The 19,302-nt window shown below is 35.3% G+C and overlaps 2 protein-coding genes across 2 annotated transcripts; both read right to left on the bottom strand.

The window, feature by feature from the left end:
• Window positions 1–13,369: 13,369 nt before the first annotated feature.
• Window positions 13,370–17,661, bottom strand: LOC125593026. The gene is made up of 8 exons (XM_048768931.1): window positions 16,716–17,661; window positions 16,166–16,439; window positions 15,944–16,058; window positions 15,698–15,822; window positions 15,540–15,621; window positions 15,352–15,463; window positions 14,932–15,278; window positions 13,370–14,841 (listed from the first exon to the last, which is right to left on the bottom strand). Exons 1-7 carry the CDS (start codon window positions 17,310–17,312, stop codon window positions 15,117–15,119), a joined length of 1,467 nt encoding a protein of 488 aa, XP_048624888.1. The 5' UTR covers window positions 17,313–17,661; the 3' UTR covers window positions 13,370–14,841; window positions 14,932–15,116.
• A 157-nt stretch (window positions 17,662–17,818) lies between these two features.
• LOC106376281 (defensin-like protein 37) lies at window positions 17,819–18,814 on the bottom strand. Its single transcript, XM_022709025.2, has 2 exons — window positions 18,346–18,814; window positions 17,819–18,240 (listed from the first exon to the last, which is right to left on the bottom strand). The coding sequence occupies exons 1-2, from the start codon at window positions 18,401–18,403 to the stop codon at window positions 18,014–18,016; spliced, it is 285 nt and encodes a 94-aa protein (XP_022564746.1). The 5' UTR covers window positions 18,404–18,814; the 3' UTR covers window positions 17,819–18,013.
• Window positions 18,815–19,302: the final 488 nt, after the last annotated feature.

Here is a 19,302-nt window from a genome sequence, read left to right as displayed (position 1 = left end):
GTAAAGAAAATAATCATCGACTTTGTTATAAACCAGAATGTAGATGGCTCATAACCAAGAGATTATGATTTGTAATATTTCTATTTGTCTATGATGGTGTAATCTATTATATAATAAACTTCTATGTTATGAATAAAGATAGACTTTTTCATTACTTTTATAACACGTTATCAGCACGAAACTCTAAATCCCTAAGCTAATACCCAAATCGAAAAACCCTAAAACCCTAATCCTAGTCGGCGATCCGACGAACCCTAAACCTCGATCACGTCTCTTGTTCCCGCATCTGTTCCAGCTCGCGTCCCCGATCAGCTTCAGCCTAAGGCGTTCCTGATCCTAGCTCAGACGTTCGCGACCCGAGAGCAACTCCAGCACGCGACCTCTTCCTCATTCGCGACAACATCAGATAGCTCGCGTCCGACGATCAAGGCGTTCCCGATCAAGCAACAAAGGACGTCCGCGACCCGATAGAAGCGACTCGATCCATTCCAGCTCGCGTCCCGTTCGTGTCCAGCTCGCGGCTCAACTCCTTTGTGGTCCGATTCAACAATCATTTAAGGTTAAAAGGTAATTCAAAACCTAAGAACCCATAATCGAACATGGATTGATTGATAAAGAATGAAACCATAATCTTTATGAATCAAAACCATAGGGTAATAGATCAAAAATCCTAATTGAGTAAATTGAAACTCTAAAAGTTCGATACCCCAAACCCTAAATCATGTTCCTACATGATTAAAACCCCAAATCGGTTTTTACAAGTTAAAATCCGATAAACCCTAACCATATATCTATAAACCCTAAATAATATAAGTATCAGAATTAATTATACTATAATTATCAAATAACATATTAAAACTCTAATCGAATATTTTGAAATCAAAACTGTTTTCGGTTTTGATCATTGAGGTTTTAAATCTGATTGAATCTGATGTTATGTTGCTAGAATTGTTTGACCGTTAAATTGATAGATTTTATTTTCTCATCCTGCTTGGTTAATTGTTCATCTGATTTAAAATTGTTTAAACCGACCAGCCTGTTAAAACATTGATTGAATCTGATAGGTTGCTAGCTTGCTTTGCTTATATAATCTGATAGGCTAATAGATTGATTGAGGTTTACTTGTTTAAAATCCGAATGATCTGATTGCATGATTCTTGAGGTTTAATATCATCTGCTAGGATTGATAGTTTTGTAATCTGATATGTTTTATATAGAAACCCTAAATAATTTGTATGATAGGTTATATTGATCTGATTTGGATGTCTTTGAGAATTGAGAATCTGTATGCTAGGTTGATAGATTCATGATAAAATCTAATGTCTTGAGGTTTAAGATTGTATGCTAAGTTCGATTAAATTGATTGATCTGATTATATATTTTGAGGTTTGATATATTCGGATACTAGATAAATTATTTACACATGGTTTATGCTAAATGCCAATCAGCCTTGAAACTGATTCATTGAAATTCATGCTTGAAATCTATATTCTAGTATTGCTAAAATCAGCCTTGAAACTGATTGAGTGATTAATAAATTTGTTTACTAGTCTTGATAAAATCCATTGTTTGTTAAACCCTAATTGCATGATTAATTGAATATGTTTTTGCTAGTCTTGATAAACCATAATAGTATGAGCACATAGAAATAGTATTGCTGAGACTTGTTAGAAATTGACTGATTGATTAAATGCCTTTAAGATTGATAGTCTCATTGTCCTCACAAGATTGAAATCCGAATTGATTGTTTTTAAGAGTAAGGCCGCATGAAAATTATACCTAAATATTGAGTGATATATGATTTGAGATGTTGAAAATCAACCTGGATTTTGCTGCCATAAATCTCTCTGGAGATAATTATTTACGGTGGACATTGGATACAAAGATTATCCTAAAGTCAAAAAGACTTGGTGAATGTATCATAGAAGGCAATAATGCCAATGAGAAAGATTGATACATGGCAATATTAATTATTAGCCATCATCTATTAAGAGTCTCAAAGATCAGTATCTGACTATAGAGAATCCTCTAAACCTTTGGACAGAGTTAAAAATCGAGATATGAAAAGAATGGTGTTATTACCAAAGGCCCTATTTGATTGGAGGAATCCCAGAATCCAGGACTATAAGTCCGTGGATGAGTCTATTGCTAGCTGGGCAAAATAATGGATTACTGATGAGAAACAGTGAATTGAGACCTCCTGAATTGAGGCCGCAGAAGAAAAAAAAAAGGTAACCACGTCCAGAATGATAGACCACACGGTCATGGACGTGGAGGGTGGAAAGGACGTGGCCATGGCCACTATAACACATTTGGCCGTGGGAATCACTATGGCAGAGGCCTTGGGTATTAACTCAATTTGAGCCATGGTCAAGGCAGTGGCCGTGGTATATCCTTTAAACCACAAAGGTCGACCAAATCAGTGTGCCATAGATGTGGAATAGGGAACCATTGGGATAAGATATGAAGGACTCCCAAAGAGAGTCTGAAAGGGAAAAATCCTGAAACCCACTTGGTCTATAAAGATGGTGAAATAATTTCGAACATGATCAAGATGATCTTATGGAATATGAGACTTATTATTGCCTAAAATAATCAAGTTGATAATCTGATTTCGACATTAAACTTGTGTGATTGCTTTGCTTGTATGCTTTCTCTGATTTTTATCTCCTTGAATTTATTTCTATTACATTGTCTGCTTAGATTAAATGAATGAATGATTTTTCTATATGAGTACACTGAAAAACGCCAATATAAGTACTAAAGCAGGTATCGCCAGTCTGAAAGAAGACTATGGCTAGGCTAATATATTATTGCCTAAGGGTATGCATCTAGAAATCAGTGATGCCTTATATTCATCCAACTCTAAGAGCAAGAGCAGCCTATTGAGTTTTAAAGATATAAGAATGAATGGTTTTCATGTTGAAACAATGGGCGAAGGAAACAAAGAGTTCCTTCAGATATATGTATAAAATCGCCCAAGGCCATAATAAGTCCTAAAGACTATACATGCATTCTCTACTAACCTATATTATGCATAGATCAGTATGATAGAGGCTAAAAGCCTGCGAAAATATACACTTTATGGCACGACCGGATTGGCCATCCTGGTCCAAACATGATGCAAAAATTGATATTCAAAAGGCACACATTAAAAGATAAGAAGAGTTATCCCAAAGAATCTCACGTGTGTAGCATGTACACAAGGGAAACTCATTAGGCCATCAACAGTAAAACGGCTACGAGCCCATTTTTCATAATAAAGAATATATATCTAGATAATACTGGTGAATACATGTCCCAAGCGTTTAAATGATTATGGTATGTCCATGGGGGTAAGTGTGGACAATTTTGTGATACATGTCCATACCAAGAACGGCTTGGCCGAAATCTTTTAAAACGCAAAATAGCTGATTGATAGACCATAACTTATGAGGTCAAAACTCCCATTCACAGCTTGGACCACACGAAATTTACATGCACCTAAGTTAATACGCATCAGGCCATTTAGTGAGCATAGATATCCCCTATCACAATTATTAACGGGTCAAGAGCCAGACACCCCATCATAAGACATTTGGATGTGCTGTCTATGTACTAATTGCTCCACCACATATAACTAAGATGGGACCTCAAAAGGAGGATGAGGATATATGTTGGATGTGATTCTCCCACAATAATAAAGTACTTTGAGCCAACTATGAGTGATTATATTTGAGGCCAGGTACACAGATTATTTTAAGACCATGAGGAGAAAAATAATAAAGCTGGTAAAACAATGGTAAAAGAAATAGAATGGAATCAACCATCAATGTCTTGGCAAGATCCTCGGACTAAAGAATGTGAAATAGACGTCCAAAGATTATACATTTACAAAGCTAGCTAATCAAATGCCAGACACATTTGCTGACCCGAAAAAGAATGACTAAGTCATATATAAACCAGCTTGTAAAGCACCAACGAATTTGATGTCCAAGAAGAGACACAGTCAAGTTGCTACAGAGTCTAGACAACGTATGAAACGTGGTAGACCAAATAGGTTCCAAAAGATAAGAATCCTCGGAAACAAAAGAAAGGTGCAGAGAATGATAATCAAAATCCAAATCCGAGGTTACTAAGGAAACCATCCCAGACATGGAGATAAGGCCGGCCGGCTCTAAGGTACAGGTACCAAACAATGTAGCTTGGGACGCCAAGCTGCAAAGTATTAAAGGTCCTGATAATAATGAATCTCAATCGATTATATCATGTCTGGAACATAATGGAACCAATAAGGAATGTCGACATAAGATGATTTATTTGCATACAAGGTAGCACTTGAATTTATGAATATAAGCGAGGATCATGAACCCACGTCAATATAAGAGTGCGCACTCGTAGAACAGATTGGATTGAATGGAAACGTGGGGTTAAATAGTTTAAGGAAGAAAGGCGTATTTGGCCATATGATTAAGACGCCATATGATGTTAAAACCAGTGGATATAAATGGGTCTTGTGAGGAATAGAAATCGTGAGATATAAAGCTGATGTTGCACAAGGATTCTCACAAAGACCAGTAATAGATTATGAGGAGACATACTCCCATGTGGTGGATGCAACTACTTTTAGATTTCTCATAAGTCTGGCTATATAAGAGAGAAAATTAGACTTGCAGCAAGTTGATGTAGTGACTGCATATTTATATGGTCCACTGGATAATGAAAGTACTAGAGGGTATTGAGCTGAAAGTACAACAAGTTCTCGAGAACAATATTGATAATCATCAAAGTATATGATCTGAATATCCTAGGAACCTCTGGATACAATTTCCCAAACAGTTGAATATCTCAAGAAAGAGTTTGAGATGAAAGATCTTGGAAAACAAAGTTTTGTTTGGATTACAGCTTGAGTACATTAACAATGAAATCCTTGTGCATCAAATAGTATATACAGAAAAGGGTACTCAAGAGATTTAATATGGACCAGTCTCACCCATTATCTAGTACATGGGCGTGAGATCACTTGTTTTGGACACTGATCCATTCAGTCCAAAGGTGGACGATAAAGAAGTCCATTTAGTCCTGAGATGGACGATGCAGAAGTCTTGTTTTAGACACTCATCTGATTGGTCCATAAGAAGGACGATGATAGAAGCCTTTGATTTTGGTTTATTTTATACTAACCAGCCCAAAGAGGGGTTATTTGGTTTTGTTGATTTGTTTTCAGACAGGTTATGTTTTACACATGGTGGTACACGCATATCACAGCAACATCATCTAAGATTTCGTGTGTGTGTATTTGAGGTCGATAACTCAATATGTTTGATTAGATTGTGGCATGGCCGAAGGTAAAGAAGAACCAACTATCATGTTCGAGGACGAAGCATATTTAGCCCAAGATCTTCATCACCCACGGATTGAAGAAAATTGGAGAGGTCCAATGGACCTTCAGTAATGTCCAAATCAGGGGGAGTAATGTGTGTTGTACTCTTTTTCCTTCACCATGGTTTTGTCCCAATTGGGTTTTCCTGGTAAAGTTTTAATGAGACAACATTAAAGCACATCACAAGCTCTAAATGGTTATGACATCCAAGAGGGAGTGTTATGAACCAGATTGTGGATGGCTCATAACCAAGAGATTATGATTTGTAATCTTTCCTTTTATCTATGACGGTGTAATCTCCTATATAAGAAACTTCTATGTTATGAATAAAGACAGATTTTTCTATTACTTTTATAACAGACTTGAGTTTTTTTTAATCTTTAACTTTTATAATTGTCCATTTTAGACATTATTTTTTGTTACCGAGTCGTTTTAAATATACAAAAAGGTAACGTTATAATGAAAGTTTTTTACATCTACTTTATTAAAATATAAGTACAAATAAGAAATAATCATAAAACTTACAACTTAAATCTAAATTAATTTTTTTCTTAAATCTATTCCACAACAAATCCATGATAAATATTACACTTAATGCACATTAATACTATAAACCTTAATATGTAAAGTAGAAAACATATTTCCATAAATTTGTGGGTATTATCCTCTATTCAATAATGTTTATTACATTTTTCAAAATTTTATTGTTAATGAAATCAATTAACAATATTTAAAAAATTTCAAGAAAATGTTGTATTGTTGATACTCAATCCGATCATACCGGTATGACAAATTAATGTAAATCAACAGAACCAAGTACGATAATTTTAATTAGATTTACATGTGTCGAAAATACCATAAAATGTTTTTATTTATTTTAATGTGTAAAATAGCCCGTAAAAACCAAAAAAACTAGATGAACAATAGGTTTATAGTATATTAGTGAACATACATATAAAATGTATAATATTATATAGTGAATGTAAAATTGAATTATATAGTAGATGGTTCATTCAAACGATGTAGATGGCCATTCTTTATTTCTTTTTTCAGTCACACATAGAATTAGAGTAGTCATAGAAGCTTCATGATTCTTTTGTAAAAGATGCCCACAGTGGATGAATAAATTTAAAATTTCATCAAAAAAAAAAAATTGAATTTACTAATTTGATGTACGTATACTGAGCATTTAACATATGAATAATGTTTTAAGAAAAAAAGTATAGGAATAATTATTTGTTTTACCCATTTACATCAATTTATTTCACGATAAATAATGCTTCTATAATTATTTGTTTTACCTATTTACATCAATTTATTTTTAAGGTGCATGATTTCACGATAAATAGTGCTCCTAACTTCTTTTCTTTTTTTTCATACAATAGCGCAAACATATTATTATATATTACTCCTACTTAGCTATTTGAATATACTAACACTCTGATATTTGAAAATTTTGAACGATTTCGTTTGTATGGTAAACAATTTTATTTCAGAGTAATAATATACCAATGCAAAAACATATTTTCCAACATAATTACACGCATTTGCAGCATAAGCTCTTTATTACATACGAGCATAGATTCTACAAAAAACGCCATGCAATATCTTCATTTAATTTAAATATATTGTTAATTCACAACGCAAGTTTCTACAGTATTAATAACTTCTAAATTAATAGTAAAATCTCTCTAATAAATTCTAAACTTATTTAATAACGATAGACTGTATTCAATTTAAAGAGTGACAGGGAAATTGAAGTATGACTTTCTTTAGGAGAAAACTATCACATTTTAATTAAAACATACACATACCAAGCTACTCACGCTAACAAAAGGTTGTTTTGCCTTAGATAATATAAGTTTTTCGTTAACATATTTCTCTCGCATGATCATTGCATAATTATATGCAGACATCATTAATCTTATTATATTATATTGTTCTTCGTAGAATAATGAAAGTTACTGTCATTTTAATTCAGTCCAAAAATATGTATTAAAAATAACAACATGATCTCCAAATTTTATTTATTTATTTTTATTTATAATATCGTTTTCAATCTACAATTTTTTTTAAAAATGCTTCATAAAATTAAAGTAAATTTATATAAAATAGTTTTTTCTATCTTCCCGTCCGTAGGGCGGGCCGACCCTAGTGTATGATATTACATATGTTCAACTGAATTTTACCTAAACTATTTTTTAGTAAGGATTTGAAATATTAGATTTGGTAATAACATGTACATTTAAGTATTAGTATTAAAAATTAAAAACACCTAAGATTTTTCTTTTGAGAAAATTGTAATAGGGAAAGTTTCAAAAGAATATTCTTCAAGTTTTGTATGTAAAGAAAAATATTTATACAAGATAACAATGTTATAAGAAAAAGAAAAAAAGTTCATATAAAATAAAAATCCTACATATAATAAAATGTTAAAGTCAATAAGTTAAAATAACGGGTTGATTTTTTTTTTTTTTTTTTTTGACATCAACAAAAGAAAACAGACTCATATAGACTCTGTTAACCAAGAGGGTAGCTCTGCATCCATGTGAACGACGAACGACGGTTGAATTCTTGCACTCCGTGCTAGTTTGTCCGCCTGTGTGTTCTGCGTTCTTGGTACATAGATGATCTCCGAGCTCTGAAATCCAGTACTAAGGGTCTTTATATCTGTCAAGTAGTTTGCAAACGCTGGTCATTCTTCTGGTTGTGAAACCATCTTCACCAATTGAGAACAATCTGTTGCAAATGTGACCCGAACCTGCCGCAAATTCCGCATACATTCCATTGCCCAGATTAGTGATTCAAACTCTACATGTAGAGGTGAAAGACTAGCTCTGGTGTTTCTTGCACCCATCAAACCATCAAATCCTGGTAAGGTGCTATACCATCCTTGTCCCGAAAAGTTATCATTTGCCTTCCATGAGCCATCAGAGAAGCACCATCTGCCCGGTCTCACCGGTATGGGAGCCATATCTCTCTGGTGTGCGTCATGTGACTCAGGAGTCACCTGTGCATCAGCCCACATAAAAGATTCTGTCTCGGCCTTCCCGAGAGTATCTCGAGGATCAATATCTAAATTACTAAATACCTTACTATTCCTTGCTTTTCATATGTACCAAAGTATCCACACAAAGTGATGATCATCCATCTTTGGGATAACTCGCCAAAATAGATGATCCATGTTTGCGTAGAGTGATTCCGTTGGAAAGATTGCAGGATTAGATGGAATCTTAGAGAGCGCCCATGTCTGAATTGCCGGTGGACATTCAAAAAAGACATGGTTTATAGATTCCACTGGAGCACCACATCGAGCGCAACAGATATCTCCTTGCATCCCTCTTGCCTGCAAATTTTTCCTAACCAATAGACATCCAGATAATATTTGCCACAGAAAATGTCGTATTTTCGATGGGCATCGAGTTTTCCAGCAGAAGGACTTGAGTGAGTCTACCGTGGGTCCGTAGGTTTCTGCCTGAGATTGCTGATCTGGGTATACCCGCTCCACCTGATAACCTGATTTAACCGTATACCGTCCATTTTTCGAAAAGTGTCATCCATCTCTATCTGCCATCTGAGACCTACTCAGTGGTATACTTGTAATGATTTTCACGTCTTCAGGATCCACCAAGGTGTGAAGAGCATGTAAATTCCATGAGCGTGAGACTGGATCTATGAGCGAGTCAACTGTAAGGTCCAGGTTGAAAATTTAAATATAGTTATCATTTATGACCAGAAACCAATCAAAACATCTCAAATATTATTTTCGCATATATATTTTATTTTATGGAAAACACACACATAAACTAAAAATAAACTAAAAATATATTTTAATTATTATGCGTAATGTCATAATAAAAAATACATAATACGTGAAAAATAAATAAATATTATATTATTTATAGAAAACAAAAGTATATTTCTAAAAAATGAAAAGTGGTTTTTCTTTTTTACTGAACCCAAATGTTGTAAATAATTATTTCCAACGCGTAACAAACCCGACCAATGAAAGGGTACTAGCATTTCCTTTACCACTAGCCAACTCGGTATCGGGTAAATACAAATGATATTGGTTAAATAAAAACAAATATTCACGTGATATTTACATTTACAGTTATAGAAATCATTTTACTTTTACTATTAGTGGAATTATGTAACAGCAATATATGTATTATATGATGTATTTTTGTCATCATTTTATTATAATTTTTATAGATTATATAATGGTGTAAAAACTATTTAGTTACATTAAGTAAACAAAAAAAACACCGGGTCCAGCTCTAGTCTTTTTTAAAGTACCTAAAATTTTAGTGGGTTTTTCTTTTCTAAACCGAAAAATATTTATTTTTTTAATTATACTTCTTCAAAAAGTCACTACGTAAAATTTAAGGCAATTTTTTTAAATAGTCATTTTTAAGTTTTTGTAACACAACAAAATAGTCCTAAAAAGAAAATGACCCGAATAATCTATTTTTATTTTGAATTTTTGAAATTTTTGATATTTATTTTTAACCTTTAAATCCCCATTTCTTAACTCTAAACCGTAAATTTAGATTAATTAACCCTATAATATAAATGTATATTTACTCTTTAATAAAACTAGAGATTTTATCCGGGCTACGCCCGGAATTATTCAAATAATGTTACTATATATTACTTATATGTTATAAAAATATAAATAGAGATTGAATTACAAATGAGTAAAATTACAATTTTTTAAATCTAGACTATGTATGGAATGGTGGACAAATGCGAAATAAATAAAGAATTTGTTAAGTGAGCTATGAGATACAGTGGGCTTAGATAGATAACGATATATAAGAGAGACGGCCGTGGTTTTGAAGAAAGAGTGTAAACGATAAAGTTATTATATTTTGATAGGTTCTTCTAAAAATTACGACCAATGACAGCTGAAGGTGAGATTACGTAAATTCAACTACTAATGCTAACCGTTATATATGTCAATCAAATGGTATAATTAATTTTTTCCTTTGGTATATCCTCGGTTATATACCTAAATATGATTTTGTTAAATTTTTCGATAACTTGGACTGCTTAGGCATTTAACAAATATTAAAAATGAATGTTATTAATATAGTAGTACTAATCCACTGTATTGGCTTTAATATTTTTGTGATTCTTTAATTTTTATATTAGCATTTAGATATTTATAACATGTCAACTAATAATAAGCTAACATAATGGGTAAAGATGATCTAACACAGATGTTTCTCCCTCTAATTAAAAAATCTTGTTCCGGGAAAAATATATTTTCATAATAAATAAATGACTACAAAAACAATCTAAAGGCATGTATTATTGTATTCCAAATACTAAATACTACTTCCAAGATATAAACATAAAAAAATAAATTAGTTGTGAAGCTCAAAATAATGAAAACAAAGAGTTTTATTCAGAATGATATTCCTTATATTATTTTAGTAATATAAATAAGCATAAAAGATTAGGTAAAACGAAATATAAGTCCATACAGCGGACACTTATTTTTTTAAAAATAAAAGCAAAGTCGAAACCTGCATAAGATGAGACAGAGGATTATCAAATGCTAAGCAAGCGTTGTTCTGCATACTGGGCAGGTTAAGTTCATCGTTACCCAGCCTATGATGCACTCGTGATGATACGAATGATTGCATACCAAAGTGTTCAAATCTCCACTTGCACCAAGCTCATTGTGGCAAATTGCGCAGATGTCATTCTCTTCGCTAGGGACGGAATTTCTTCTGCTGTTTCGCAGGTCGATTGTATAAACGTCGAGATCAATTCTATTCCAAGCTTGTGGATTGAAGTCAGTAATCTTAACAATTACATCTAGATCTGTACCTGTGACATCATCAAGTGTTGGCATAACGCCCGCGACATAGTCAGTAGTCTCATCCACAATTTCTGTCACCGAATCAAAGTCGATTTCATGATACAGAAGCATGTATTCCATATCACTGACTGTACTGTCGTCGAGGTGGCCGTTACTTGATGTCTTCAGTGCTATTGATATTATGATTGTTGTTTGCTGGGTGTTGGGCCTCTTGATCTTCATGGTGAGAGTTCGTTTGGGAACTGAGCAAGTTGGCTTCTTCTTGTCGCTTAGAACCAATGTATACGGTGGTGGATGATTCATTTTTAGTATCTCGTATGAGCTTTTTGGTTGTAACTGGATATAAGTTTGAATATGATGAAATTATGCTGATAACTATATATAGTGACTTGGTCAAACCTTAAAGGATAAATTTTCAGGAAACCTCTATCAGAACAAAAACGTTCACTACTTAATACAAACTTAATTGTTTATAAGTTTCTGTCTCATAAATTAATAAATTGATTATGGTCTTCTGTTATCATTTCTATGTTGACCTTATACGGTTAGTTTAGAAATTACTTTACTTGGTGAGATACAATATAGTTATAAGTCTTCTAATTTAAAATTAAGATTAAACAAATTCTTATAGGATTATTAGAAATTGTTAAAACAAATTTTTATATCATTATTAGTAACGGCTAGACTAAAAACCAGGTAACTGGTAGTATATTTTTTTCTTTGATTTAAAATTCTCAGCCATGACTCATTATAACTTTACATTGAGGGTTTAAGCATCGCTTCTTCATATGACTAAAACCCGTAGTGCATAGAATTAAACAAAACCGTGAACATAGACCTAAACGTTTCACCGGAAAATTTACATGGTTATAATATGTTTCCATTTTTAACAATAATAAGATGATCTCAACAGTGGTGGAATAAAAGAGTAAAAATATTTAAAACCGAAGATAATATAGACATTGACATCACACCCAAACATAAACTTCATTGAGATTCAAATTTTGAAAAGGAGTTGAACACAAGCTACTTGCCAAAAAGAGCATATATTAGCCAAATACATGAGAGAGCGATGGACTTCACAAAAAATACTTTGCTACCATACTAACAAAGTCTTCTACGCCCCCTTGGACCACTCCCATCACTTCTTAATTCACAGATGGGGATACCTTTTCCAATAAGATATTCATCCCCTGGTAGCAGAGGAATTTCTCTCTGAAGCATTAAGAGTTGATAAATAAGATTTGGGAATACCAGGTTCGTGTCTAAATCTCTTACGCGGGACATGTCGATCACTTGTTCATACACAAGCTGTCCAAAGTCGATTTGCTTGCGTTTGGTAACAGCATACATGAGACGGAGACGCTTCTTCATCATCAAGTCTGAGTCCGGTCCTGGAAGCCAACTACGCTCACACACGCGATATAGGATCTTGAACGGATCGAACAGAGCATTGAGACTAAACCCTGTCCATCCAGCACATTGACCACCTGTGAGATGAGCGATTGCCTGATCTAACACGACCTCTTTCCACTCATATGATTGCTGAACGGGTGGTGTCATCATCAAGTCGTTGATCACCGAAGGAGAGAAACGGTAGACATATCCTCTAATTAGAGCTCCATCATCGTAGAATGGTATGTTTGAGATGAACTCTCTCACAACTCTAGGACAGAATGGATTCACATGCAACACCGTGTAAGACCACCCTATATCATCAATAACCCTAAACACATCATCTAAACTGCGACTCGTAGGATTTAGGGATCCTTGAACAACAAAACCTCGAAGGCAGAGAGAGCGATACACGGTAGCGGCGTCTTCGTTAGGATGACGGCGAGAGTAACCCCCAATTGGTGTAACGGTTCCGTAGAATAACAATCGACTTTCTTGGAGACGATCATCGAACGTCTTGAACGGAACTCGCGACCGGAACTGGTATTCTTCTCCGTTTGAGTCATCGATCTCGCTGAACCTCCGAGTCCTAGTTCTAACGGAAGAAGAAGGATTTAGATCAGACATGGCGAGTAGTTTGGAATGGAAGCGGTTGAAAAAGAAGAGGAAGGGTCGAGTTTTCCCTCGTTATAAAGAAGAAGAATCGATTAGTTTATCCCTATCAGTTTTTAGATATCATTTGTTGTGTGCATATATTTCCAATGAGTGTCTTTGGTCCAGTGGTAAAGCAGCATCCGCGTTTAATATAACCTAGGGTTCGAACCCCCATCCCATCGCAATTATAATTTTAGTCAAAATTTCAAATATTTTTGGCTTAAATAAAGATTTGTACTATCCAACCACTCGTGTTTCCATATATATATGTTTTCCTCATCTCATCCGGTTAATATATATTTTTATTTTTGGGCATATATTTCAATGAGTGTATTTTGCCTAATGGTAGAGAAGCATCCGCATTAGTTCTTATATAGGGGTTCGAATCTCAAAAAACCCGTTTTTATTTTTTACAACAAACCATTTTCTTAGCTTATATAAAAAGTTATATATTTTAGTCATTTATATATGTGCAATGAGTGTCTGTAGCCTACTGGAAGAGTAACATCCGCATTAGCTCTTATATAGGTTTCAAACACTAAAAAACCCGTTTTTATTCTTAAAAACATACCATTTTCTTAGCTCATATAAAAAGTTATATCTTTTAGTCATTTATATATTTGCAATAAGTGTCTTTAGCCTACTGGAAGAGTAGCATCCGCATTAGCTCTTATACAGGGTTCGAATCTCAGTCATCCCCTTTGCAATTATTTTAAAAAAAATTCATTTTATTGTATTATCTAAGAAGTTATTGTATTTAGTTATGCATATATCTACAAAGAGTGACATTAGCCTAATGATAGAGTAGTATCCGCATTGGCTACTCTACTTGCAGGGTTCGAATCTCAGTTAACCAGTTTTAAATTTTTTTAAAGAATATCAAATTTTATTGGCTTACTTACAGCAGGTTATTGCATTTAATCATCCATGCTTATTCACACAAATCGTTTTAGTATTGTATTTGTTTTGTGTAAAATAACTTATTCCCAAACAATGATAAGCTAATTATGTACACAGATACTTCTCTACTATACTTAAATAGAAATCGGAATCTAAAATTCCTGAATCAGTTTATCATCATCCAGATTATGTGGTAAATACATATATAGATAACACCATTTCATTGTTCAAATTGTATAACATAGAAAATATTAATAGTTTATGTTATTAAAAAGAGATAATAACCAAGGTTGGTATAATGTTGCAGAGGAAACCAAAGATAAAAAGGATGTCTCAAACAAAAAAAAAAAAAGGAAAACACACAAAAAAAGAAGAAGCAAATGAAGTCAAGGCTACTTCATTAGCCACATTTGGCACGCTTCACACCCTCAGACTCTATCTCATCAGCACCCCTTTTTCCAAACTCAGCTGCATTACCTACTCCTTCCGCATCACCTATTACATCAACATCCCCTTCTAAATTGTCCTCATGTCCTGCGGCATCGGGTGGGAGCACCTTTGTCACAGTCAGAGTCTGAGTCTTAGCGTCCAGATTGTGTTTCGATACCTTCACAATGAACTTTCGCGTCTGTCCAATAGTATCAATCATAGCCTGAGGAACTGGGACCTTATGATCGCCTTCAATATTGTCATTGACCTAACACATAGTAAGACATATTCAGAACATTCTTTAAACTACTCTTGCAATAACACATTATTGTCATTGATCTCACAAATTTCTAATTACCTGATAGTATTTCTCAACCAACTCGCTTGCTTTCTTTCCAGTCAACTCCTCACCGGCATCACCAAGGACAACAAACACGGCTTGATCATTGTTGTCATACACAGAGAGTCTCGTCAAGTACCTAGTAAAGATAAGTGTCAACAACCATTACGTTCAAGAATGTGTAAAAACTTTACATAAACCACTTACTGCGCCACACCAACAATCTCACTTTTCCCGCATTTCTTACACATTAACGTTGTGGGCCCTTTGGTTGCTTTGGTATGACACACACCGCATCCTATATAGTACCAGCCAGACCCGTGCACAACATCATCAATAGTTGCTGTGCACTCAAACCAAGCAACCTGAAATAATACTCAAAATTCAATGCGAAATCTAATATCCTAGTAGATGTATCAAATATTGCAGATATAATACCTTAGAGGACGCCTGGTTCATATAAGCAAAAAGTTCTCCCAATGTCGCTGGCTCAGGCTTGGTAATCACCTCTGCATTAACCCTACTGGCAACGTCCAAATTAGAGTTCAACCTGAATAACACGCCAACACAGGCATTACAATATGAATTAAGGTAATCGCATTTGGAAACATGAAACTAAACCTTACCAGCTGAGGTAGGAGAGTGTTTCTTGGATATCACTATCCATAAATACACGTGAGGACGCCATTGCCGATAGAGACAGAACACCTATACGGAAAGAATGCAATGACACAGTAGCAACTTATATAAATAAAGTTAATGCCTTAGCAATAGCAACACAAACCTCCAAACCGTTTCGGGTTTAAAGTGGTGACCAAAATAACACGGGCAGTGCCTCTGGATGCTTTAAACTTATCAATGAACTCAAAGGCCGCCTTGTCCCAGAGGTACAACTTCATCACAGGATCGCTGCAACAACAAAAAATCGTGTATTATACAATTACGAATATAGTTTTTTGTTAATAATTACGAATTTATAATTTTTAGGTAATAATTGCAATCACGAAGATATAAAAACATAATAACTTACTCATGTGTCTGGACGTGAAGCTCAACTCGCCGAGACACAGCTATCTCACCTTCATCAAGCAATAGGCTGTCAGTGGGAACCTTCCCATTCACAAGCTTGATATGGCCAATATAATCTGCAAGTGAAGACATCAAACTAATCAAATGTTATGATACAAACCAAGTTCAGAATAAACTATTATCCGGTAAGTACGGTGAATCGGGTTAATGAAGCGTAACTTACCATAAAGATCACCTTTCAAGTCGGAAGCACCATCGAACTCCCTGAATCCATGAATACGGATCCGATCCTCAGGGAAACAGATTGAGCTGTCCTCGAGAGCAGTTAGAGCAGAGTTCCATGAGAAGCTAATAGTGACATCCGAGTCAGCAATCCGGTACACTGTCTTGCTCTTTGATCCGTAAAACTTGTTGAGCCGGTAGGTATAACCAGCTTTCATGTGAGGCAAATAGGTCTCAATCCTTCCATAAGGGATGAAACCTTGGATTACACTCGCCTGATGCAAAAAATAAAATTATCAGTTAAACATATGTTCAGTGAAAATCAAAATTGTTTAAAACATGTAAAACAAATAAATCAGTGAAACCAAAGATATTTAAAACATTAACCCGTGATGGAAAGTAATCAGACAACAGATAATCATAAATTCACGATTCAAAATACTTTATGTCGAAACAATTATAATGTCATTAGTCGATCAATCAAAGCGATGAACAGTAATCAGACAATATGGTAGAAAGTAATTATTAGATGCCAAAATATGATGTGTAACCTCTTCATCGATGAGAAGCATTTCGATGCCGATAAGAACCTTCGTCTGAACGTTCCAAGCTTCCCAAAAATGGATCAGTCGAAACCGTATCTCGTCTTGATGTGGCCCGAATTTCACGTCTTTGAAGGTTATAACCTTCCCTACGTCGTCGCTGACGATTGATTTGCCCTTGTCGATTGCTGAGACAGATGGTCTCCCTCTAACGCCGATAACGGGGCCGGAGGAACCACCAGTCCTGCCGTGTGTTCTGATCGGCCTCTGGGTTACAGCAGTCGTACCTCTGGATTTCACCGGTTTATCAACGCCGGATGTTATGCCGGACTGAGGGCCGGATTTGCTCGTACCCTTTGAATCGGCCATTCCACATCTAGATTTCGTCGGACCGTTATCGCCGGAAGAGACACCGGATTGAGAGATGGGATTGACGGAATCGGAGGGGATCGCCGTCTCGCCTGTCATTTTCTCTGAGTCAGAAACGCCGGACACCTTCATCGCAAGTAGCAGTTGAAAGGATAGAACAGTTCTAGATCCAAAAAAAAATACACAGAATAAGAGATCTATATAGAACCGCGGACGGAGAAAGCGATAACGATCCATTAATGAGATTAAAACTCAGAAGAGTGGGGAGTAAAATTAATGTCCGCGATAAAGATCTGCGAAACGTAGTGAACGGAGAAGACGAAGAGAAATGGGATCGGCAGATCAAAAAAGAGAAGAGAAGGGGAATCGATAATCGACCAGGAAGCTTCACCGGGTCATGGACTATCCGGGCTTCCGGATTTCGAACACTATCGGGTCGAGATTTCAAACATTATCGGGCCGAGATTTCGAACATTTGACGCGAGGCCCAAATGAAACGTGATGCGCGTCCGACGTGGCTTAACGGGGCTCTCCTATTGGCTGATTATTTTTGAGGATGTGGAGGCATGAGGGGAGCCCTTATTCCCCTTTTAGTATTGTATTGATTTATTTGTGTCATTTTTTCGACTTAATGGTTATTTGGGGAAAATAAACTAAAAAGACGAGTGGTATAAAATTTCTCTAAAATTTATAACCAGTTCAAAGTCAATACACGTAAATGGGAGAATGCGCCGCCCTTGTAATTATAGGCTAATTCAAGATCTTATTTTTTTAAAGCCGAAATTATTAAATCACAAAGCAATACCAGACTTGCAAGTTCCAAACCACAAAACATACGTAGAACGGTAGAAGGGACCACAAACAAGGCGTAACTTGTCAACAACACTTTTATTGTTTTTCTCAATAACAAAAAGAAAGAAAAGAAACTTGTTGTTAAGTTAGGTGTATTTACAAACACAAGAAAGAGAAGAAGCTCGAGGGGATAATTTTTTACAAAACCCACCAAGACGAAACCCGTTGGAAACGCAATATTTGTTGCAAAGTGGTAATTTTGCACACTCTCCTGCTACGTATAGCCATTCCGACCTACCCGCTTTCCCTTCCCGTCCTCCTGCGGTAGCTACCTTTGTGGGCATCGTCAGGTGCGCACTAGTAGCATTCCCCGCTGCATCATCATATCAAAAACATTTTGTATTTTTTTCTCACAAAAGAACACAAGATCTTAAGCGGAAAAGGAAATAATACTTCATAGATCATACATATAATTTACCTGAAATAAGAAGAACAATGTAAACGAAAAGAAAGAGGTAATTGAGCTTCACGGCCATTCGTCTCTGCTTAGTAAAATACCCTCTGCACTCCTTAGTTTGCCTTTGAATGCGATCTTAATGTTGTTTGTTATTATAGGAAAACGCATAAACAGCTGATAATGGGCCCTCGAGTGGTGCGTCTGGTATCATTACTAATTCATAATTGGATATAAAAAGAAGGAGAAGTGGGTTAGTTGAGTGATGTGCATAAGTTAGGGAGAGATTTCTGATCAATCTTTGACTATTTTTCTACCTTTCAGTAGGTTTATAATTGGTTTTTGCACATTAAGTCAAAAGTACGAAAGTAGACAAGAAAAGGCGAGGGTCAAAAGTATGAAAAAGAAAACATTGTCGTTGAAAAAGAAAACATTATCTAAATATATCTTTAGTTAGGGATATAACATGTATCAGTCAGTGCACTACAAGAAAACATCAAGGATTCTGAGGGAAAAAATCGTCGGAATTTCGTCGGAATATCGTTATTCCGACGCAATTCCGACGAAACACGTCGTCGGAAATAATTCCTCGGAATTTCTTTTTTCCTCTGAAATCCCTCGGAATTTTCCGACGGAATTCCGAGGAAATAAATTTCCGAGGAAATTCCGAGGATCCCTTGTTTGTCGGAAAAGTCCTCGGAATATACCGAGGTAGAACTTCGTCGGGATAATTCCTCGGAAGTTCATCGATCGATGCGTGTTTGGACATATATACATCGATCGATAGGAGTATACCGACGGACTTTTTCCTCGGTTTATTCCGAGGAACTGTTCCCTCGGTATATTCCGAGGGATCCGTTCCTCGGAATTTTCCGAGAGAGTTGTCCCTCGGAAAATTCCGAGGGAAATGTCCCTCGCTATATTTTTTTAAAAAAACGGATCGATCAAAAACGCATCGATCGATGTAGTGAAAAATATAAT

This window comes from Brassica napus, chromosome C9, assembly GCF_020379485.1.
Source record: "Brassica napus cultivar Da-Ae chromosome C9, Da-Ae, whole genome shotgun sequence".
Classification (NCBI taxonomy): domain Eukaryota; kingdom Viridiplantae; phylum Streptophyta; class Magnoliopsida; order Brassicales; family Brassicaceae; genus Brassica; species Brassica napus.
Note: the sequence above shows the minus strand (reverse complement) of the source record. Positions and strands in the feature narration are given on the sequence as shown.